Source organism: Brienomyrus brachyistius, chromosome 14 (assembly GCF_023856365.1).
Source record: "Brienomyrus brachyistius isolate T26 chromosome 14, BBRACH_0.4, whole genome shotgun sequence".
Lineage (NCBI taxonomy): Eukaryota > Metazoa > Chordata > Actinopteri > Osteoglossiformes > Mormyridae > Brienomyrus > Brienomyrus brachyistius.
Window position 1 is genome coordinate 8996576 of NC_064546.1, and position 24804 is coordinate 9021379.

General features: G+C 38.8%; 2 protein-coding genes across 3 annotated transcripts in view; both read left to right on the top strand.

Moving 5' to 3' along the window:
* wdhd1 (WD repeat and HMG-box DNA binding protein 1) overlaps window positions 1-10559 on the top strand; it is a 43707-nt gene extending 33148 nt beyond the window's left edge. For both annotated transcript variants that reach the window (XM_048974929.1, XM_048974930.1), the window contains exons 20-26: window positions 3256-3389; window positions 3601-3654; window positions 3775-3806; window positions 3894-4058; window positions 5160-5293; window positions 8984-9119; window positions 10033-10559. In XM_048974929.1, the coding sequence (XP_048830886.1) occupies window positions 3256-3389; window positions 3601-3654; window positions 3775-3806; window positions 3894-4058; window positions 5160-5293; window positions 8984-9119; window positions 10033-10200 (823 nt within the window). In that variant the 3' untranslated portion in view covers window positions 10201-10559. The remainder of the gene's footprint in view (window positions 1-3255; window positions 3390-3600; window positions 3655-3774; window positions 3807-3893; window positions 4059-5159; window positions 5294-8983; window positions 9120-10032) is intronic.
* A 456-nt stretch (window positions 10560-11015) lies between these two features.
* The window catches only part of gch1 (GTP cyclohydrolase 1), a 28127-nt gene continuing 14338 nt past the window's right edge, over window positions 11016-24804 (top strand). Inside the window, exons 1-2 of the mRNA XM_048974958.1 lie at window positions 11016-11481; window positions 14308-14417. Of these exons, the coding sequence (XP_048830915.1) occupies window positions 11148-11481; window positions 14308-14417 (444 nt within the window). The 5' untranslated portion in view covers window positions 11016-11147. The remainder of the gene's footprint in view (window positions 11482-14307; window positions 14418-24804) is intronic.

The following is a 24804-nucleotide window of genomic DNA, read 5'->3' on the forward strand; positions in this document are numbered from 1 at the left end:
TTGCATTATGAAAACAATCACTAAACGCTTCAAAAGTCATGGATTCCTGTCTCACAACATTTACATTTTCAGAGGCCACTTTGCACATACAGTACCTACATAATGACCCTAAAACTAAGACGGTCAAAACTGAAATATGTAATTTTGCCAAATTACTGTCAAGACCCTTTCCAAAACAGATTGTAAAAACCACATAATGTATACAAATTGTCGGTTGACACGAGATCAAACAATGAATGCTAGATGCCAAGATATTTCTCCAGAGTAATGTCAAGGATAGATCATGCATGTGAAGAGATACTACCCTGTCTTGGCAATTGAAAAAATAAAACTAAGACACAATGCTACCTTTTTACAGTTTATAACATGCAACAGATTGCACATTTTATTCATCAACGTTTAATCACATTATATTACAGGAATAATATAAAACAATAGATGAATATCAGGACAACAAATTGTCACTCCTGATCAGGACGCCTCGCTGCTACCTTATCACACGCCTGTTTCTGTACGAAACACTTAGGTGGAGCATGATCATGTCCATTCCTTTGGGTAAAATAACAATCTGGCTTGTTAGGCAAATGCACCACTGTAATAGCGATTCACCGTAGACCATTAAAGCTGAGGTGGCGCAGCATTCCAATTTTCTTACTGCATGTTATACCCAAGACATATCTCTGAATAACTGAGTTAGGACAACCTTTTCGTGCCTCGCACTGTTGCAGTCTTTTTTTTTCCCACCGTCAATATAGCAAAATGGATTTTGGACACACCAATAAATGTTAGTTGTAGTTTATGCTTTTGTTTTAGATCATCAAAGTAGGACCTAATATTTTGATTTGTTGAATTTTTCCATTAATTTCACGTCTACTTGCATAGGAAGACAACGTAAAAAAACACAAGAATCTTAATAAGAACAGAAGTTCTTGCTGTGTGCTGACTGATTAGTCTCCTTTAATCATGCATGTATCACTAATGTGTCAATGTAAAACGGCTGGATGAGTTTTTCAATCAAGGAAACAAACCATTAAAAGCATAACAAGAATTTAACTAATTGGCAAAGCACATTAGTATTTTAAAGTATTTAGTAAAAACTCAAGTAACTCATGGTGTCCCCCCTGACAGGCATTAGGTGGTCAGCATAGAAATTAAGCGACTAACAACCAGGCAAACACTACATAGCATGACTCAAAGCTTAATTTCTCAATCAGCTCACATATTAATATATATATTAATAACGAACATTATATATTACAGCTGTTAAGGGATGTAAGATGTAAAGGTATACATACATGATGTTTATGAATGATTTCTGATTTCTACGTAAGGAATACATTATGAAGGTGTACTGAACGTTTTATGAATGCAATATAAAAACATTATGAAGGTGCAGTTAATGTAAAGTGTTACCATTTTATTTTGATTTGGGATTTTTTTAAAACCAGTTTTATTCAATTTCAGTTGCACTGTTAAGAAGTGGACACAATTGCACAGTTTAGAAAGATAAAGGAATATTTTTGAATAAATTTGTCTTCGGCTCATTCTGTTAAATCGTATCAACTCAGGATCATGAGTCATATTGAATCGTGAGTTGAGTGTATCGTTACATCCATAGATAGCAGCGTGTGTGTCCTCATTTTTATTGTATCACCAGATCATCTGTTCGGTGCTGATAGCAATATAACAATGATAGAAGATGGGGGAAACAGAAGCTTGCTGCTGAATGAGCACAGCAAGTGGTAACGGGGAGTTTGCTTCTGCAGTTCACAAAATACACTTGCAAATGAGATACATTCCGAACGGCCGTTCGTAACTTTAAATGTTCGTAATTCGTTATTCAACATCATTGTTAAGGTATTCGCAAGTACGAAGAACTAGGATTCTGGGTATACGCACGCTACGTTGCTGTGCAGTGGAAGTAGAGGCCAGAAGTCGTACTTGGTGGAATTGGCGCACAGAAAAAAAAATTGACATTGACAGGAAACGGGAGCCCATGGAACCCAATTTGGACTTGCAGTCCTTTTCGTTCATATGTCCGAAAATTCGTAAGGTAAAAGTTCGTAAGTAGAGGAGCGTCTGTATAAATAAAACTGTGTTCTTTGTTCAAATAAAACACAATCTACAGGATTTGAAGGTGTTTTTAAATGTTCAAACAAAAGGTAATAGGGTTGTTTTTCCACTCTTACAATTTAGATTCTTTATCAGGCTACAGGTGATTCAGTTCTTCTGCCAGCTTTGTTTGTGGTCTATGTTGGTCAAAAGTGCAATGATGTTGCGCTACCTTAAAATACCAACATGCCAACAATGTGTCCCGCGACGCCTCATTAAAAACACACCACTTCTATGACCGCCGAATCAATTACTATTTTGACTAATAGCATGGTTTGAAAATGAGCAATTCGAAAACTGAATCAATGTTTCCCATAAGAAATAATGTAAATTGGGTTAATCCACTCCAGACCCCTAAATGGCTGCCTACTTATACCTGTAAAAATATGTACCTAATACTAAAACAACTTTAAAACCCATAAATGCATAAAATGAAAAAATGATTTTGTAATTCCACTCTGTAGCGAGATCAGAGATGCGAACACCTCTATCATACTTTTACTTATTCTATTTTTAAGTTCATTCGTGGCTCTCTTCCTTTTTGGTTTGCTCTTCTCACTAACTTTCTTAGGACCCATGGTGACTTTTTTTTTTTTTTAAACAAAAGTAAACCCAAACATGAGTATTCATACCACAATTTGGAGATGTTCACTATGCACGCATTCTCTCCTTTGTTTATGCATAAAAACATGCATGGTTTGTCAGACCGGGTATGGTGCGAAAGGGTTGGTTGATCGAGAACCGAAAATGCGTTCAACAACTGAGACTTTTATTTTTATTAAACAATATGGTCTAGAACCGAATTGCATGAAATGGAGACATTCAAGAACCGAGGTTCCACTGTATACCTTTCTATCTTTCAGATAACTTGCACCAACTATTTATGAAATACTTTAACTTATAATACATAACTCTATCCCAGTCAATGGGGGAAATAAGCATATAATTTATTGAAGAGGTTATTGGATACATTACTTGTTTTGTTATGGCTCAGTACTAAGAAGACAAAGTTGTCTAAACTAGAATTTTTAAACTGATTATTGTCTAACTAAAGATATGTATATTCATGAGTGTCATTGTAACAATGATTGTCTACCTGACAAAATTGGCTCATCCAAGTTGACCAAAGAATGGTTGTTGCAGGTGCAGCCAGTCAGAGAGTGAGTGTGAAGTTCAACAGCTGAGTAGCCACAGAGAACAGGAAGTCCTGCAGGAAGGATGTCTTGAGGACCAAGATGAGCAGGAGCAAATGGATATACATGAGATTGGTAAACCAGGTACGTTCCCACAGATATTCAATTTCAAAATTCTAGTTTAATGAATTAATGATTAGTACAAGTTTATACAAGTGAATAACAACATTTTAGAGCATGTTTACCAATGAATGTACAGGAGCGTAAGTTCAGCTATTTTTCTGAAATAAACTGATGGACTGTCAGTTGGTTTCTGGTATAATCTTTTTTTCTTTTAACATTCTTCAATTTGCAGGTCTCAATCTATTTAACAAAGATATTTCACATGATACACCATCTCCAAAACCTTGTAAGTAAATATTTCATATGGAAAAAGTGCATTTAGTTCATTTAAGTTTGTAACATTTTTAGATTTTCATGATTGTGAATCCATGAGTGATAAATATTTTGTTATCCATCTTTTTTACAGCTAGCAAAGACGGCCGTGTAAATCCTTTTAAGGTAAGACATTATGATTTAGGAATGTGTAACTTGTCATAACCTTCTTGTTTTTCTCTGTTTACTATCAAGATGGTTTTTGTTTTTCAGGTGTCATCTTCAAAACCTCCTGCTACGTTTGTTCCTTCCCGTATGACGAACATCCTGGACAGTATGACTGCATCATGCAAACGCTCCTCCTCTGGGGTTTTCTCTGGAGGGACGGCAGGCAAGGATGCAATTCTGAAGCCTCTTGCGCCAAGGCCCAAATCCAAGGTAAACACACTGCTATAGGAAAGGTGGACGCACCATTTTAAATAAATAAATTTAGAAGGTATAGGAAGTCCAGGAAATTATACAAATTTTGTTAACTGTAACAATTCATAGTTTTTTTTTTTTTTTTTTTTTTTTAATTGTAGACTTTTTTTTTTGTTCTAGAAATTTTTATGGCCTGAGCATATTAAGGTACAGAGAGATCTACATTGTACCATGTGCAGCAGAGTATTCTGAGTCTGAAAGAGAGAATCTCTATCAGTGGACTGGCTTATCACATATGCTCTTGTGGTTGAATGGGCTTAAATTTTAATAACTATTTGTGTTTAGTATCTCTTTGGGATCACTGACTGTTCTGGAAATAATTGCAAAATTTCAAGAACAGAACTGAATGAGTTTATCAAAAAATTAGGACTGTGAAAGATATGTGCAGATATGTTAAAGAGGCCCTTTTGGAGTCTACTACAACAGATTTACATGCTTCAGTGTTCCAAAAAGAAGTATTTTTCTCATCCGGTACATCTCTATTCACTCTGCACATTGGACTCGTTGGGGTGGGGTTTAAAGCTTTTACAGTGTTTCAGACAATTTGTCCTACACGTTTAACCTTTCTTGCAGTTTGCAGACACATCCTTGCAGGTAGGCAGCCAATAACTATTGTGTTATGAGGTAACCTCACCATGTCATGGAAGTAAGGGCTGGAATTTCAACAAGATATTTCAGGTAGATTAGAGATGTGATTTCTGTGGTGAAAGTTTCTTGTTTTGGTGTGTACTTTGGGCCTTAAGACTTTGCAGACTGTTTACATGCACATAAAGCTATATAACACACTAAAGGAAGGGGATAACTGGAAAGAAATAACAGGGCTTCTTTGCTTGTCAATTGTTATGAAACCAATAAATCTGCAACATCTTTACTGAATTAGCATCCCAAGACTTTCTGAAGCACAGGGTTACAGAAAGATTACTTGGACAGGTGTTAGGCACAATTGGTTATCAAAGCATAGCCCACCATCAATTTTTTTTTTTTTGCCTTACTTGTGAACGTTCTGTGTTGTGATTCTTCGATTGTGGAGTTGCTTGACATTAAGGCTGTCTTTTCCAGACACAGACTACTCTGCTTAAAATACGTGGCCCCAAAGCAACACAAAAGAAAACGGAGAAGGAATCAATGGAGGAAGATATTAAAGATGGTCATGCATCTCAGGGTGCCTCTGCTCAAAATTCAGAGAACATAAAGTAAGTTTAATTTTTTGCTTTCATTCCAGTTTACTGTACTTGCAGTTGCTCTGTAGTCTTGTGTGGAGAAAATGCACCACACAGAAATAACTCCTCCATTAAATTTCACATTTTCCTGGACATTACTTAAATGAATGAACTGAAGCTATCCCAATTACTCAATTAAAAAGTATCAAGAAAATTTTTCTAATTGATTACTTGGCAATATGGCTGAATATGACGGTGTGGATGTGGGTCCAAATAAAGGCCGAAAAAATCGTGTGTATGGAAGCACTTCACGTTAAAAGTGAATAAAAATGCATTCGTCTGTCAATTTTACAACACAAAATAACATATAATCACAATATGACTGCAATGCAAATGCATCTTAAAAAGACATTTTGGTATGCCTGATTATCCAACAATGGGAAATTAGCCTAAATGGCACATATTTATTGCTATCATAGAGGCTATCTTTGCCATCATTTAGACTTAATCAAAATAATTTAATTTACTTTCTATGATTCCTGTATGTCAAAATACGAGTAATCGTTGCTAAAATGGGTGGCTCATCGCTTAGCTGCAACATTTTACATAATATAACCAATAATTTTTTGTGAACATGTTAGGGTTGAACAATACTGGAAAAAGTTCATATTACGATATTTGAAGGTATAGCAATATGTAGGAGTGAAAATTAACTATAGAGCCAAACAGAATTTATCTACCACCAGAGGCTCTCAAATAAGTTGGTTGTCATGTGAAATCCCATTCCCTACCCCCTACAAACTCCACCCTCCTGGGATGTCTCACTAAGCTATTTGCCTGATGTAATTGTGAATATGCAGTTTCAAGTTTTTCAAGTTGCCGCATAACTTCACCCTTACTGCCGCAGCAAGCAGTCACATCAATAAAATACATTTATAAATGTTTCTATTGATTAATCTAGTAACTTTGTTCAGTTGATATGCTGGACTAAGTGTGGTTCACATAGACTCCCATGATGACTACAATAAAGGACTATGTTTCCCCACCCGGCTTGAGGAGACCGGGGCCTCGCCCTGGAGTCAGGCCTGAGGCAGGAACTCGAGGGTGAGTGCCTGGTGGCTGTACCTCCACCCATAAGGGTGCGCTGGGAGTGTCTGGTGGAGGCCCCTGTCTGGGAGATCAACTCACACCTCCGGCAAAACTTGTCTTCTCTCCCGAGGGAGTCAGGGGACATGGAGTCTGAAGGGCCATGTTCCGGTACTACATTGCTGAGGCGGCAATGCAAAGCCGGGGGCATAAGGTTGTTGGTGCCAGTTGCAGTGGTGATCCACAAACCCTGTGGTAGACACCAGCGATGATTGAGCTGTCAGACTGAAGGAGGTCTTCAGGGTTCACTTAGCTTCTGTGACTTCTGATGCAGCAGATCTTGCAGAAAGACTTGCTGATCTTGTAGTTGTAGTCAATGGAGGCTCTGATTGGGGCTCTCGAGAGAGACTGAGCAAGGTGTCTGAGCCTCTGGGATTGCCCTGGTTAAAGGCCAAGATCCAAGCTTTTAATGACTTCTTGGGCACAGCCTGTCTGTGGGGAGAATGTCAACCTTGTTGAAAGATTTACCTACCTTGACAGCGACATTCATGTCTCTGGTGACTCTTCTTATGAAGTCAGTAGACAAACTGGAAGAGCCTGTGGTCGCTGGAAAGGGTTGTGTGGTGTTCCCGATATCTTTGCAAGAGTCTCCCTGTTGCTCACTGTCTTGCTATATGGCTGTGAGACAGCATTTCCCTGAGGGTGATCTGGCTCTCAGGATCCTTATTGCTGAGGACCCAAGTGGCTGGACCAGGCCAAGGGGGATGCCCATGTAACACCTGGCTGCAGCAGTTGGATGGCCATTTCCGGAGGGTGGGACTGGACCATGTATCTGCCTTGGGGATTGCTGGCCAGGATCCCGAGGAGTTTCGCTGTGTGGTGGGTGCAGCAACAAAAAAGACGGTACTCTTAATTTAATGTTTTGTGGCACAACTTTTTGCGACTGGCAACAAGCGATATCTGTACTTGAGATGTCTGCATTTGCCAAAAGGTAGTTTGACCCACTTTTCCTGAACAAAAACTGTGTGTCAGGTTTGATGTTCAGAAGGATTAAGATCTGGGCTCATGTAGGGGCATTTAACAGTAGTCCGATGTTTGTTTTTTTTTTTTCCCTCAACCATTCTTGAGTGCTTTTAGTTGTATGTTTTCGGTCATAATCCTGTTGGAGGACCCATGAACTGCGACTGAGGCTGAGCTTTCTGACGCTAGGCAGTATGTTTCGCTCCAGGATGCCTTGATAGTCTTGAGACTTCATTGTGCCCTGCACAGATTTAAGGTTCCCCATTCCATTTGCAGCAAGGCAGCCCCAAAACAAAACTGAGCCCCCTCCATGTTTCACAGTAGGTATGGTGTTTTTTTATTTTTAAACTTCATTTTTTCTTCTGTTAACATAGAGCTGATGTGACTGGCCAAAAAGCTCTAGTTTTTTAGCTCTAGTTGAAACTTGTCAACATGCATTTTGCGAATTCCACTCTGGCTTTCTAATGTTTTTCTGTCAATAGTGGAGCCCTCCTGGGTCTTCTTCCATGGAGCCCATTATTGTTCAAAATGCAACAGATGGTATGATAAGAAAGTGATGTACCTTGGAGGTCAGCTTGAATGGTTTTGGATGGTTTCCTTGGCTCTTTTTCTACCATCTGCACTATCCTTCTGATCAATCTGGGGTTGCATTTCCCCTTGCGTCCATATCCTAGGAGGTTGGCTACAGTCTCATGAACCTTATGCTTTTCAATAAAATTGGCAACTGAGGTCACAGGAACGGTCTTATAGCCTTTACATTTAACATGGTTATCTATAGTCTTCTTTCCGAGCTCCTCAGACTGATCTCTCCTTTGCTTTCTCTGGCCCATGTTCAGTGTGGTGCACACAATGATACCAAGCAACACAGTAGCATGTTCTTTCCCTTTAAATAGGTGATACTAATTAAGATTAAACACTTGATATGATACATGAGATGTCTTTGTACAATAAACAACAAATCATTTCCTTTCACAATTTTATGGGTTTATTGTATCACATTCAGGTATGTATTACACAATTGCTTTTAATTGAATCACTTCAAGGGAAATGAAACATGGTTTCAATGAGCTGTAAGGGCACCAACAAATTTGTCCACATCTGTATATACATACACACACATGGCACACCTGGCTAGTTCTAATGGCACACTGGTTGAAAAATTCTGACATATTCAATGATCATATGTGACATAATCAAACAGCGGGCATTCAACCTGTATGTCTTTGGATGGCAGGACATAACCAGATTACACAGAGGAAAGCCACACATCAACATCTACTGTGTTGTAGTAATATTTGTGAAATGTATGTATAGTAAAAAAAATATTAAACCACTAAACATAAATATCAACCATTCTGTAGAGTAGAGCTTGGCTCAAACCTTCAAGGGTGGGGGCTTGGGTCTTGGCCCTTGGCCCTTTTTTGTGTAAAGTGTGCATGTTCTTCCTGTGTTTTCCTGTGTACTTCAATTTGATTCAGCAATCCAAAGCTGATGAATGGTTGGAAAATGGTTGGTAGTTTTACTGGAGTAAACTACCTCTTAGAAACCAGTAAACCTTCCAATATCCTATTTGAATGCATTCGGGTCTAACTACAAAATTCATTCATTCTTTTTCAGGCCTACAACAGGTTTTCAGTTGTGGCTTGAGGAAAATCGCAGTAGCCTCCTGGTAGAAAATCCAGACCTCGAAGAAACAGACATCATTAAAGAAGCAATGGGTCATTTCCGGACACTGACAGCAGAGGACCGATTGGTAGGGAACCTTATGGAGGCATTGATATTTCATGTTGCATTTGTGCATGTGTTGTGAGTGTACATTGCAAACTGACCTAAATGTTAGGTTTTACTTGTTTGATCTAGAAGGTATTGAAAACAAATATTTTAATGCCCTTTAACAAATAACCTTTGGTGTAGTTCAATTTTCTGATGCTACATGATAGAGGTTATATAAACCTGCTTGTCATTTCTTAAACCTCCTTATCCATCCTCCCTAAAATGAAGCTCTAAATTTTCCTTAGTTGGATCATGTTGGTAAGGGTTACAAAAATATGTGTCTCCTTTATGTGCACTGTGATCTTGCATTAAAAATGTCAATCAACAGGGAAAAGTGATAGATATTAGAGCCCCTGGCAAGAGGTGACAACCAAAATGGACGAGGGTTTACTTGTTGCTTGGAAACCCTGGGGAGAAGGCTGGGAGCAATGTTTATTGATCTCATGCTAATGATTGTTTATGGGGAGGGATTAGCAAGCAGATTGGAGACAAGTAGGCTGTTTCATCTGGACTAAATAATAGAAGTGGGAGGTTTCTGCTAGTGAGCATTGCCAATGATATTTGAAGAGAAAGGGATGAGTCATCGCTCAGCTGCATCCAATGGATTGATCAGCCATAATTAGACTGCATAAAAATACTGCTAGGTTTAATTTTTTGTCAGTCGCAGTTAGTAAAAAAAAAAGGTTTACATCTGCATTGTAAAGTCAACGTCTATGCACTAAATATAATTATTGCCCCACTTCTCTCCATAATATTTCTAAGCAAAAGGGTTCTAATTCATAAGAATGTGTCTACATTTTTATTTGTATGCAAAAACAAACGATTCTATATTCACCTATATGATTTAGCTTAGTTGAAACCTTAGTTCTGTTTGTGAAATGTTTTTTCTTCAGTCTTGGACAGAAAGAGCAAAAGAGCAGACTGGAGAGCTGCCAGATGTCAAGAAGAGAGCGAGGGTAGACAACAATGACGAGTTCAGAAATGACAAGGAGAGCAATACCAAGAAGAAAAAGACCATAGACACTTCAAAGCTTGCTGCATTTGCTTTCAATAAAAACTGACAACAGAACTAAAAATTCATGTCACATCTGTCATAAATTTGTAGTTCTTTTCCAAAGCATTCAGCTATTGTAATCATTTCATTTGCATGTCTTGATGTGTGGCTAGAAATTCAACATATATAATTATATAGTTTATAATTAAACATATTTGGCTGTATGTTAGTTGAATGGAACAAACTATACTTAAAAATAAATGTGAGCAAAACATCGTGAAAGTGAATTAATCACAAAGTAAAACTGGGGAAATTAATATTTTAAGGTTATTACAACTACAAGTTCAGTACTTTTTATTACTTGTGTAATTTGCTTATCAATTTTTATACCAACTGACCATATAAAATAAAATGCAATGTTATGTGTGTGTGCTCCTTTGTGTGTGATGTACATTTTCATTTAGCACATATTGGTGAATAAATTGAGTAATTTGTAGTCTCTAGGAATTTTTTTTTAAATCTGTTGGGTGTACAAATTAAATGGTATATTTACTGATCAAAGATCATTAACCTAAGGGTCGTTGCACCTGTGCCCGCATTTCTGGCATTGAAACAGAATTGCATGTTGTATATTAAAGGTTTTTGCATTTCAATTTTGCAATCTTTAGAAAGCTTTGGACGTCATGTTATAATGGGCTATTTTGTTAAGCAAAAGAGAAATGGCAAAATAAATTAAACATCCGTTCTGGTGTTCTCTGTGATTGAATAGTACGTGGATTCATTTTAGAATTTACTGATAGGCGGTCACGTGAATCGCTTCAGTAACCAATAGTAATTCTTGTGGATTTGCGTGTATTTATAAAGCCATAGAACAACAGCGAGTACACGTTTCATTCTGAGGAAGCTCGCGCTTTGAACTGCAGCTCTTCATATCAGGCAGCTGGTAAAACAAGGTCACATAAGATTATTTTATTATTCTCTAAAACATAAAATAACGCATTGTCTGAAATTTAAATGGAGCGGTCTAATCAGAATGAAAAGCTAGCCACTAATACGCAGAACAACTCTGTAAACGGTCATTTTGAAAGTATGAAAAAAGTGAGCTGGACTAGTGGTACTCCGGGAGGGACTGTCTCACGGGCATCCCCACTCATGGAAAGCTGGAAGGAGGAACGCACGCGAAGTGTTGAAGACAACGAAATGAGCTTGCCGAGCATTGCTGCTGCATATAGTACTATCCTCAGCGGTCTTGGCGAGGATCCCCAAAGGCAAGGACTTCTTAAAACGCCTTGGCGAGCGGCGACAGCAATGCAGTACTTCACCAAAGGATATCAAGAGAAAATCATCGGTGAGTGACCTGTCAGTGTATTGTATTTCACTTTCTGTGCTACCCGCTAAAGGGCGTAAACTTACCACAGAATACTAGGTGCCCGCTAATAGTCTAAAAAGTAACTTTATAAATGGCTCAAAAGCATACATTCAGCCCAGACGTGTAGGATTGTGCACCCATGTTCCCATTGTTTATTATTTATTTAATAAGTACAACACAGAACTATGAAATAGTAGAAGCAGCATGTTTGAACATGCATTACATTATGTACGCATTTGAAAAATTAAGATTTTTTTTTTTTAATGTAATGGGTTTTCAGGCCTACAGAGGGAAACAATTTATGTTATTAAGACTAGTTGTATCGCTTAATTTTGGAATAAGACGGAAAATATTGTATACTTTGCCTTAATTTTTCTGAAATCACGCACCTTTATCAGGAAACATTGGAGAAAAATGGTAATATTGTCATGCTCCACACACCAATAGAAAATTGTTATTCATATTCTGTTTTGGGTAGTATTTCTAGTGTCATGATGGAACCTTTTATTTCTAGTATTTAGACTTTTAATGTAAGAGCATGTGTACTTAAATTTCAGATATGAGTGAAGTATATATTAGTGAAAAGATTTTTAAAGGATGTATAAACTCTTATCGGGTGATTCTTGGATTTGACACATACCCCCGTAAGAAATATGGCATAACACCATATTTTTAAAATAATTATTTTTCAAGCGGACTGAGACAAAATATAGGGGGGGCTGAATAAATGGAGTCTAGAATGCCTATGACTCATACTGAAGCTGATGTGTTGATGGTTGTGAAAAAAATGTGAAGTATGCTTTTTAATCCACATCTTTACCTATTGCATAATTACGCCGTTCTGAAATGCAGAATGCAATTCACTACTACTCAATATGCATTTCGGTACATTATATATCATACAGTAATATAATTATGTTTACCCTATAGTTATCTTTTAGAAAACGGCAGAGTTCTAAACACCTTTTGTGGTGCCGTCCATCTTGGTTGTTACCATTTGTTGTCAATTTTTAACCAGCATTTACGTGAGGGAGATGCCACATTCTACTACAACAACAACAAATTTATTTTTGTACATCCTCACCCCCATCTATAACACATCTGGAGCTTGTTTTTCAATAAATTGACTCTGTGAAAGCTAAAGGAATGTGGTAGTGCTTTGTTGTAAATCTATTGCATGTGGGGAAGTTAGATGTTAAAAATCCCACGAAAAGGGCCTAAATGTCTAAATAGAAAAAACATGTATGTGAGGGAAAAAAACATTTTTAAGGATGTATTGTTAGGAACGTCCTCTTCTGGAGTTCATCTATGCTGCAGAATACGTTACATTGTCCATTTGCTCATATGTATTCAGAAGTATGGCCATGTGCTTATATGTGATTCAGTTGGCCTTTTTATTTATGCCTTCTGAGCATGAGAAGAAGGATGCTCGGGATGTGCAGGAAGTAATCGTGTAGTTACGTTAACTGTAGAGCATCTGTATCTAGACATTGATTACAGTTTTATAATATTTACTTCTCATGTAGATATACTTCTAGAAAAAAGGAATAACAACAAGCTTAGAGGATTTACTGCGTTACAAGCAATTAACCTCCTTCTGAAAAATTATTGATGTTTCTTTTCAAACACATTAAAATAAAATACAACGTGTTTCCAAGAGTGTATATGTATATATTGATCAATAATTTCACTACACTTGCGGTTTGACTGGCTCCCTCTTCCCCAATCAAGCTGTTTTGTCTCTATGAAGCATATGCTTTTTGAACTACAGAGAAGAGAACACTCCCCTTTGTGAACAACACGCACTGTCTGGCTCTGACGTTCCGAAATTTTGAAGGGTTTCCATAGCAACCTATTGTCTTCCATGTATATCTATCTGTGTGCGTGCGCATTAGGGGTGGTAACAGGGATGAGAGATGACTCGAGGCAGTGCTGATTTGATTTCCTGTTCCCTTTATTGCATTGTTCTGACAGGTGAGGGGGACTTGTTGATTTTTTTTGTCAGTGACAACAAAGGTGACAGCTTTTTCTTTGAATAGCTGCTGCTTTTTGTTAGAATGTGTTAAAGATGATATAATTGATTCATCAACCATCAGTAATAGACTGCCTAACTTAAAAAGTATTTCTGATCATTTTACATTCGAGCTTAGACATAACTGATAGGTGACAAGCAAGAAATCATAATATTAATAGGTTGCTATCATAGTATATAACCTGCTATTTATATTAATTTTAGAAATTCCAAACTGTTAATAATAAATCAAGTAACATCCAAATGTAATTCATTTTAGTGTAAGGCCAATCATAATTGAACATTAGTATTTGTAAAGTGTAATTCTTTTGTCTCTAACTACTCTTGTATCTGTTCTAAAATGCATAAACCAATTACTCTAGAAACCTTTAGATCTGAACAGATTCTTGAACAACCTGTTTCACTGTCTATGTCACTCTCCAGTAACAGAGAAGCTAGTTTGCTGGACCTTATCCCAAATCAGTCTGCTTGTTGTGTTTCCTAGGAAACTTCCTCTGCTGTGAGATAAGTAGTCAGGAAATAAAAAAAAATACTCAAATTGTAAAAGGCTCACCCTCAATAGATAAAACAGACTTATTTGAACAATTGAGTATTATCAGAGGAAAAAATCTTTAAAGTAGAAAGACTTAGACGGGGGTTATATATATGATCTTAAAAGAAGAGTTGATGTCACCTTGCAGTTCTATTTATTTTATATTATACTACTTGGTTTTCGTGGGTATTTTGTAACAATTTTGAAATGGGAAACCAATTATTCTCCCCCTTTTTTCCAGACATACTGAACGATGCCATTTTTGATGAGGATCACGATGAGATGGTGATTGTAAAGGACATTGATATGTTCTCCATGTGTGAGCACCACTTGGTCCCAATATTTGGCAGGGTAAGACTAATTAGTACAATAAGTGCTGCTTATCACTTGATAGGAAGCAATTCATTTGAGACTAAACACATTTTTGCTGTGTATGACATTGTATACTGATTAATTTATTAAAGAATGAATTTAATCCATATTATAGTGTGGCTATTATGTACCAAAATGTGGGAACAATCCGGTCTGATGCATGGTGTTCTACAATTTCAAATTGGGGATGGGATTGATTCAGTCTTTGAACTAGTTACTGATGAGACGTGGTGTTTAAACTGACCTCCTCCTAATATGGTTAATGTCCATATGGCCATGACGTTCTATTGTCAACACACAGCTCTTTAAAGATCTATGAGTAACTGTGCATTTACTGCAGGTAAATGTCACTGCCACATGTGTTTTTGAATGTTTTTTTATTTAACTTTATCTATTTTTAATCCTCCACAAATTGACACCTTATCATGATTAATGGGATTTTTTGTGCCTCTGTGAACCTAGAAGATATGTCGGGGGTAATTGCCCCTGGCAGGGTCTCACTAGGCAAATTTGTCCTAGGTGAGCAGCAAGACTAAGTGTGATTCACATAGGCCCTTATGATGATTAAGAACAAGGACCAGAATTGTGCCCTTGAGAGGTAAAGTGGGCTATCCCACAAAAACAAAGTTTTGAGAAAATGAGCTCCAAATTAGATTTTTTTTTTTCAATGTGCCTATACCCTACAATTGATATAATATGATAGGTAAGCACAGAGGTATGACTTGGATAATAACAACTTATCCAACTGAAAATATTCAATACAAAGGGGGTAAGGGTAAAAAATCTGGGATAGCCCACTTTTCCTCTGAAGGGCACAATTATGGAAACCAGGGCCCCGGAGGGGTCACAGGCGAGCTCCTGGTGGTCAGGCTGCTACCCATGGCTGAGCAAAGCTCAAAAGAGTTGCATGGGTCCACCCTCCTGTGAAAGCAGTTTGGAGTGCATTAACCTGCTTATATAAATAGTACAGTTACTACAAATTTGGCTTACACAATTGTACATAAAGACTGGTCTTTGGGGCTTAGTAACAATTTTGAATTCACTACTACTCAATATGCATTTTGGTACATTATATATCATATATATAATATATATAATATAATATAATTATGTTTACCCTATAGTTATCTTTTAGAAAACAGCAGAGTTATAAACACCTTTTGTGGTGCCGTCCATCTTGGTTGTTACCATTTGTTGTCAATTTTTAACCAGCATTTACGTGAGGGAGATGCCACATTCTACTACAACAACATCAAATTTATTTTTGTACATCCTCACCCCCATCTATAACACATCTGGAGCTTGTTTTCAGTTTTAAATTGACTCTGTGAAAGCTAAAGGAATGTGGTAGTGCTATGTTGTAAATCTATTGCATGTGGGGAAGTTAGATGTTAAAAATCCCACGAAAAGGGCCTAAATGTCTAAATAGAAAAAACATCTATGTGAGGGAAAAAAACATTTTTAAGGATGTATTGTTAGGAATGTCCTCTTCTGGAGTTCATCTATGCTGCAGAATACTTTACATTGTCCATTTGCTCATATGTATTCAGAAGTATGGCCATGTGCTTATATGTGATTCAGTAGGCCTTTTTATTTATGCCTTCTGAGCCACTATTGTTCTATTGTTCCTAATTTACATAAATGATATGGATACCAATATATACAGTAAACTGGTGAAATTTGCAGGTGACACCAAGGTGGGTGGTGTAGCAGATACCGAATTAGCGGCTCAACAGCTACAGCGGGATCTTGATTTAATTAGTGACTGGGCCGATACCTGGCAGATGAAATTTAACGTAGACAAATGTAAGGTACTCCATGTAGGGAGCAGAAATATAAAATACAGGTATTTTATGGGTCCCACTGAAATAAAGGTAGTTGATCATAAAAAAGACCTTGGTGTGTATGTTGATGCTTCCATGTCCCATTCTCGCCAGTGTGGGGAAGCAATAAAAAAGGCCAATAGGATGTTGGGGTATATCTCCAGGTGTGTGGAATATAAGTAAAGGGAGGTAATGCTAAGATTATACAATTCCCTGGTGAGACCTCACCTAGAATATTGTGTGCAGGTTTGGTCACCATAACTTAAAAAGGACATTGTGGCCTTAGAAAAGGTGCAGCGTAGGGCCACAAAAATGATTCCTGGTCTTAGAGGAATGTCATACGAGGAAAGGTTACTTGAACTAAATCTATTCAGTCTCAAGCAAAGGAGACTGAGGGGGGACATGATCCAGGTATATAAGATTCTAACAGGTTTGGATGCTGTTCAAACAAATAGTTACTTCAGCATTAGTTCAAATACACGAACTCGTGGCCATAGGTGGAAAATAGCGGGAGAACATTTCAAACTGGATTTAAGGAAGCACTTCTTTACACAGCGCGTAGTCAGAGTATGGAATAGTCTTCCTGATAACGTAGTGCAAGCTGAATCCTTGGGTTCCTTTAAATCAGAGCTAGATAAGATTTTAACAACTATTAATGCCTAATGAGCTATTAGTTAAGTTCTCCCCAAGCGAGCTTGATGGGCCGAATGGCCTCCTCTCGTTTGTATAGTTCTTATGTTCTCCATTTGCTCCACAAATGTAACTCATATTCATTTCACACTCACCAACCTGTACAATTTCTAGAAGTCCTGGATGGATCACCTAGAAATAGTTAATAGATATGTTTTTACCTGAATGCTCCTTGTTGTGGCATGTAGGTCTGAAACTGCACATTCATTTATTGCACCTTCTGTTTAGTTCAGATGCTCCTCTACTTATGAACTTTCAACTTAAGAACTTTCAGACATGCAAACAAAGAGGACTGTAAGTCCCAAATTGTGTTCGTTTCCTGGTCCCGTTTCCTGTCCGCAACATAAGTTTTTTTTTTTCTGCGTGCCAGTTCCACCTAGTGCAACTTCTGGCTGCTACTCCCGCCACGCAGCTGCATATTGTACGTACTCCCATCATCCTAGTTCTTTGTACTTGCGTATATCCTTAAAATGAAGTCGTAAGTCGTTATTTAACATCAAGTTACAAACGGCTGTTCAGAACGTAACTTGCTTGTAAGTAGAGGTGTAAGGTGTAAGGTACTTTATTGTCATCAGCAGTTTTGTACAAGTACATAGGACAATTGACAGATTCTTTCTGTACCAATTAGGTGGTAACTTGTATTCCTTAGTGTATATGTTTGGCTTGTCTTAATCATCTTTCATGTGTTACCACTGATTGGTCTAGGGCTAGATATAATTAAATTCCCCCACGATCCATTTTGCCAACCAGCTTCTGTGCTGCTTCAGATAAAATTTGCTGAGCAGAGAGACTAACGTAGAGAAAAACAATACATTCTAAACTTTATATTATGTATTTTATGGAATATTCAGAAAATCAACTTCTGCACCCAAGTTTGAGAATCACTGACCTATACAATATTCCTGGGAAGTTTTTAAAAAGATCCACAGAATACGTTTCAGTTGCAGATGGCTGTGTTCCAGTGGCTCTAAGACTACCAAGAGGTGCTCCACCTCCTCTAAAATGTCACAAAAATATTGTCAAATATGTACCATTATATTTACATTGCTATTACACGGAGTGTACTACAACTTGTTTGACTTCATGGTTAGTTTGTTCAGAATCAGATTTTTTCTCATACATTACATTCCCGTTGCAACATGATCCAATAAAACCCACTGAAGTGCAGTTTCACTGCACTTCAGTGGTACTTCTGTTTTAAGCATAGCAAAGCTAGACTCTTAATGGGCAAATGCTTCAGAGCATCATTTCCACAGAAGATAAGCATCTCTGGGAGTAAATGGGTCAGTGAACTGCTGCATGGTGATTGGAAGAACTGTGGCTGGACCTTACTATCTTGTTCACAAGATGGTGATTGCAACTTCTGTTTTTGCCCTTGGCTGTTCTCTGTCGTACAGTTAATTCAAACTCAAATATCGATCATATAACTGGGTTGCCATTCCGATTTTATGAAAAAGGGGTGGCCACCCACAACCTCCCTGGATCCATAATAATAAAATTTACTGGGAGGAAGGGGGAGTTGATTGTGTGATTCGAAAATATGAGACAAATTGGATGCCATATTGGTTCAGAAACATTTTTTCCATTACGGGGCGATATATGGGGATGGGTGTGAAGTCTAGTCCTCACATTTCTCAAAAGACTTCATTCTATGACTGCATGGACACGTTCCTTTTGCACAATAAAAAAACCTGATGAAAATATTTCTCATGTTAATTATAGTATAAACATGGGATTAGGTACAATCAACCAGAAGAATATTTACCGATTAAAGTATTTTAAGCTCCTGGCTCAGTCACTTAAAGTAGGCTATACCAATTCCTCGATCGATAAATCAACAAGGAATACTGGCAAACAAGCGACTCATGTTTTGAATGGTTAAGTGTGATTCATTGCTCTCCTTTTTAGACATTCTCAGACACATACACAGATACACATACAGTGAGGGAAATCATTATTTGAGCCTCTGCTGAATTCTTAAGTTGACCCATTAATAAAGAAATGAGAAGTCTGTAATTCCACTGATGTATTTATTTAAACAGGAAAGATAGATAATTGACAAAACAAGCAAAAAAAATCATTATGTAACAGTCACAAACCAATTTTTCATTTATATAGGGAAATAAGTATCTGATCCCCTACAAGCCAGCAAGAAATTAGGTGAAGTACATGTGCACTAACACAACACAAGTAATACTTAATTAAGTATTAACAGATACCAAGCCATCATTGTCATTTAATGGAACTAATTTTTTAAATAGTATTCTTGGGTCACTAACCTGTCTACGTCTTCAACCTTATCACTCTGGGAAATACCAAAGAGATGTCTAAGGACATCGGAGAAAATATTGTTGACCTTCACAAAGGTGGAATTGGCTGCATTACCATCAGCAAACAACCTGGTGAGGAAGTGACAACTGTTGGTGGAATTATTCACAAATGGAAGAAAGACAAAATAACTGTCAATCTCCCTCGGTCTGGGGCCCCAAGGAAGATTTTTATCTCATGCAGCATCACTGATCTTAAGAATGGTGAGGGCTAATCTCAGATATACATGGGAGGAGCTCGTTAATGATCCCAAAGCAGCAGGAACCACAGTCACCAAGAAAAGCATTGGTAACATATGCCATTACGGTTTGAAATCCTGTAGTGCTCACAAAGTACCCCTGCTTAAGAGGGCTCATGTTCAGGCCCGTCTGAAGTATGCCAGTGAACACCTGAATAATTCCAATGAGGCTTGAAAGAATGTTATGTGGTCAGATAGGACCAAAATCGAGCTGTTTGGCATCAACTCTACTCGCTGTGTTTGGAGGAAAAAGAATGCTGACTAGGAAAACTATGCCTACTGTCAAACACGGAGGTGGAAGCATTATGCTTGGGGGGTGTTTTTCTGCCAAGGGTACAGGACGGCTGCACCGCATCAAAGGAAAGATGGACGGGGCCATGTACCGTAAAATCTTGCATGAGAACCTCCTCCCTTCAGCCACCCCTTCAGCGGGTGGGTCTTCCAGTAAGACAACCACCCTAGGCATATGGATAAGGCAGCAAAGACGTGATTCAAGAAGAAGCACATTATGGTCATGGGGGGCCCTAGGCAGTCTCCGGACTTCAATTCCATAGAAAATCTATGGAGGGAATTCAAGCTTCATCTATCCAAGTGACAGCCTAAAAACCTTAAAAATTTGAGGGAGGTCTGGAAAGAGAAGTGGATGAAAATTCCTGATGATCTGCACACAATCCTGGTGACCAACTACAAGAAACGTCAGACAGCTGTGCTTGCAAACATTGGTTATTCTACCAAGTACTAAAGTATGTGTTCTAAGGGATCAAATACTTATTTCCCTAGATAAATGACAAATTGGTTTGCAACTGTTACATAATGATTTTTTACTTGCTTGTTTTGTTAATAATCTATCTTTTGCTATTTAAATAAACATACCAGTGAAATTACAGACTTCTTTATTAATGGGTCAACTTAAGAATTCAGCAAGGGGTAAAATACTTATTTCCCTCACCGTATATACACACAGTTAAAAGCAAAGCTTGGTCTCAAATTGCACAATAAAGCCCTTTACCCATAAACATTGGAGCATGCCATGTGCCTTGTCTTAATGTAATTAGTTGCACCAGATCTGTGCCTGTTCTTTCTTATGCCACCACTGACTAGGCTGGACTGGACTAGGGCTAAATAACATGATTAAGTTCTCCCATGATAAATTTTACTGAATAAAAACAATGCAGTATAAAAAAATTACAAACCTATCTCACACACTGCCATAATAAAACCGAAAATATGACACAAATTCTCCCACAATAAATTTTAATTTTTTATAATAGATTCCCAACATCATTTTTGCTAACCAGCTACCAGATTGCTAAGAATAAAATTATTCATAATACGAAATTTGATCTTTGATAGATTACAACACTTCACAAAAACATTATATGGATGAAAATTGAGATATTATATTTTTGCTGTATCACCCACCTCTACTTGTACCTGGATTGTTAGCAAATCTGGTACTTCAGCAGTCAACCGAGTTGTTGCACCTCTGAGAGTTTGGAGGTTAGGTAAACGCACCTTCCTCAGAATCAAAAGTATTCTATAAAAGTACTTCACCTGTGCGTGGGCCAGAGGATGCTGCATGGCACATGTCTGGCCCAGGAAATGCTGCTTCGCCAGCATCTGACACCCCAGCTGACTCTCCCATTGCGTCTACAATGCCTGTTTCCCTGGCTATGTCTTTCACTCCTGTTTTCCCTCCTGTGTCTCCAGTGCCTATTTCCTCTGTTTCCCAACCAGTGCCCATCTCCTTACAGTGTCTCCAGCACCTGTCTTTGCAAAGCCCATGGAAGATTGCACTAACGAGTCCCCTTTGTCATCTTGCTTCCAGTCCTCTGTTTGATCTCTTATGTCCTATAAACTCCAGTTTGGCCCTGCACCTCCCAGATTCCCTCCTCCATTTGGCTCCTTTGCCCCCTGACCATGTCCCCGTTGTGCTGCAACCCTTTAACTACAGGAGTCAGCCATCGGCCCTGCTTTGTTTCCCTCATTGTGGTCCCCTGACTCGTTCTCCTGTATGTCCCATTAGTAATCCATGTCACCCACATGCCCAGGCACTGTTCCGTGTGGTGCTTCCCGTTCTTGTTACCCTGAACCAGCTTCTTGTGTTCTTAGTCCCCCTTTGACTTAACGTCCTGGTCCTTTCTTTCCTGTTTCCCAAAAGTCATTAATGTTTAGTGGTTGTCCTATCTAGTTCCGTGTTGTTCCTGGTTCCTGGTCCCAAGCACCCTGTCCCAGTCCAGGCAGTGTCTTTTGCACCTAGAATGCAAGTGTGAAGAGGGGGCAGCATCTGTCCTTGCCTTGTCCATTGTTTCCCCATTTGGCCAGCAACACTTGTTCCTCTGTGTTCCTTGTAACTTTTAGCCCTAGCGTTTGATTAGTAATGGCCGACACCTGTCCCTCGTCTTGCGCTTATGACCTGCGTATATTTGTGCCTATCTTTGCTCTGTTCCTCTGTCAGTCTTTGTATGTGCAGCATGTGATGGATGGTGTTTGCTTGTGTCCCTTTATGCTTGTCACTGTATACTTCAATTTCTAGTTAGTTGGCTTTGTCTGCCCTTGCCTTTCCTTTGAATCCTAGTGTGTCCTACTTTGAGTTCTATTTGTCTTCCTGCTTTTATTTTGACCTCTTGTGGTCCCCTTGTGGTGTACCTCAGTCATAAAGTGTATTGTCATTCCTCATGTCCCATCATCAAAACATTGTCATAATAAACAACACATGGTCCACAAATGGGCTGGCTACACTATCAAAGAAATGTAGTGTGTGGTATAAGAACATAAGAAATTTACAAACGAGAGGAGGCCATTTGGCCCATCAAGCTCGTTTGGGGAGAACTTAACTAATAGCTCAGAGTTGTTAAGATCTTATCTAGCCCTGATTTAAAGGAACTAAACTAATACTGAAATAGCCATTTGGCTGAACAGCATGGCAAATGAGGAAGAATTGGTTCCAAAAAAAATTATACTTTGTGTGGAAATGTTTTGCATTTGCAAAATCTGACATGGACCAGTCTAACTGCAGAAAAATTAGCCTCATATTCAACATTCAGTTTTGCAGCTGTAATATTTTTTAAACAAAAGCAGGCTAAGCAGTTTTTAATGACTATCGATGTTTAGTACATAGGCAACAATCATGTATGTAATTCGAGCCGTTTCACTATTTGTAGGAAATCTTGTTAATATGTTGGAAAACATGATTCCAGCTGTAAGGTACTGGTGTAGTATTTAGCATCCTTGTTTCTCCATATTTCTTTATGGACAAATTTTAATAAGTGTTTGAATGTTCACAAGTGTACTTCACATTCACTTAATCACTAATCCTAATCCAAGATATGCACATTGTCCCAGAAAGTCCACTCTTAAATCACACAGTGTCTGCCATATTTAGTCTGTGTTACAGTTCATAGGAGCTAGTGAAGGGAAAAAAATAATCCTAAAAGAATGAATTCCCAGTTCTCATCTTTAAAAAATCATATAATATCAGGGCAGCATAATTTCAATGGGAACCAAAGACAAAGGCGGAGGCAAACTGGTAGCTGTGCTGGTGGGCTCAGTCCCATGTGCTCTGCTTGTATGGACTATTTAAAAAAATCCATATAAAGTGGGGCAGCATAATATCAACAGAGGCCTTATATAAAAATTTTCTAGAATAAAGTGGGCTGAACTGAACTGATGTGGTTGTCACTCAGTCACACCTAAGCACAGAAGAGACACACAGAAAGATGCAAGATCTTGTATTTTGTTTGGTTACTTATAGTTAATGTTGTCATTGTTGGAGTTTTTCCCATAGAAATGAATGGAGGGTCCCCTTAAAGAAATGAATATGTGGACTGAGTGCTGGATATTCCCCACAATGTAATAAAAACCTGTTATATTGATGTGGGGACCATTTTTCAGGTTCCCACAAAGATCTGTGAATGCAATCAAAATTTCCAAAAGTCTTGTATTTTGTTTGGTTACTTATGGTAAAGGTTAGGGCTGGGTAAGGGTTAAGGCACACGCCCCGGCTTCCTGCGGCCCTTTTTAGACCCAAGTTTGAAAAAAAAATTAATAAGGTGACCTTTACTGTTGGATCTGTTGGAATGCATGTCATAGCAGAAAGTAAGTGCACAGCATATATAGGTCATAAGACAGGATTGAGAGGGAATGCAAAAATAATAATTTACAAACCTGTCCCTTTTAAGAGTTCAGAAGTGCAGTTATTGACGAAAATGATAAATTTTCATTTATACTTAAAAGCATACTACTGAAAATATTTTAAAGCATCTTTGCTGTAATGAATCAGATTCTTTTAGATAATGCTTTACATTAACCTCCAATGGGCTTACGACCTGTAGGAGGGGCCAAAGGTGTCGGGCGCAGCTCTAGGGACATAGTATGTCACCTCTCTGGTGGAGAAGGAGCCTGAGCTAGAGCGCGAGGTTGTGAGGTTCCGACTAGATAGGCTAGATAAACCTACTTGACTTGACTTGAGATATAGTAGGGCTCACATCGATGCACGGCTTAGGCTCTGGAACCAGTCTCCTTGAGGGAGGTTGGACCCTCTTCCACTCTGGAATTGCTCACTGGGAGAGGCGTTGAGCGGGAGTGGGCATACTTATTGCCCCCTGGCTGGGTGTCTGTATGTTGGGGACAGGTCCTGACTGTTGTTTGTGCTTATGCGCCAAACGGCAGTTCAGAATGCCCACCCTTTTTGGAGTCCTTGGAAGGGGTGTTGGAGAACGCTCCTCCTGGGGACTCTCTTATTCTGCTGGGGGACTTCAATGCTCACGTGGGCAATGAAAGTGAAACCTGGAAGGGCGTGATTGGGAGGAACAGCCCCCTGATCTGAACCTGAGCGGTGTTTTATTATTGTACTTCTGTGCTGGTCATGGATTGTCCATAATTAACACCATGTTCAAGCATGAGAGTGTCCATATGGGCACTTGGCACCAGGACGCCCTAGGCTGCAGTTTGATGATCGACTTTATGGTCGTGTCATTGGACTTGCGGCCACATGTATTGGACACTCGGGTGAGGAGAGGGGTGGAGCTGTCAACTGATCACCACCTGGTGGTGGGCTGGCTCCACTGGTGGGGGAGGAAGCCGGTCAGACTTGGCAGACCCAAGCGTATAGTGTGGGCCTGTTGGGAACGTCTGGCAGAATCCCCTGTCAGAAGGAGCTTCAACTCCTACCTCCGGCAGAACTTCACCCAAGCCGGGGGACATTGAGTCCGAATGGGCCATGTTCCACGCCTCCATTATGGAGGCGGCTGACCGGAGCTATGGCCATAAAGTGGTTGATGCCTGT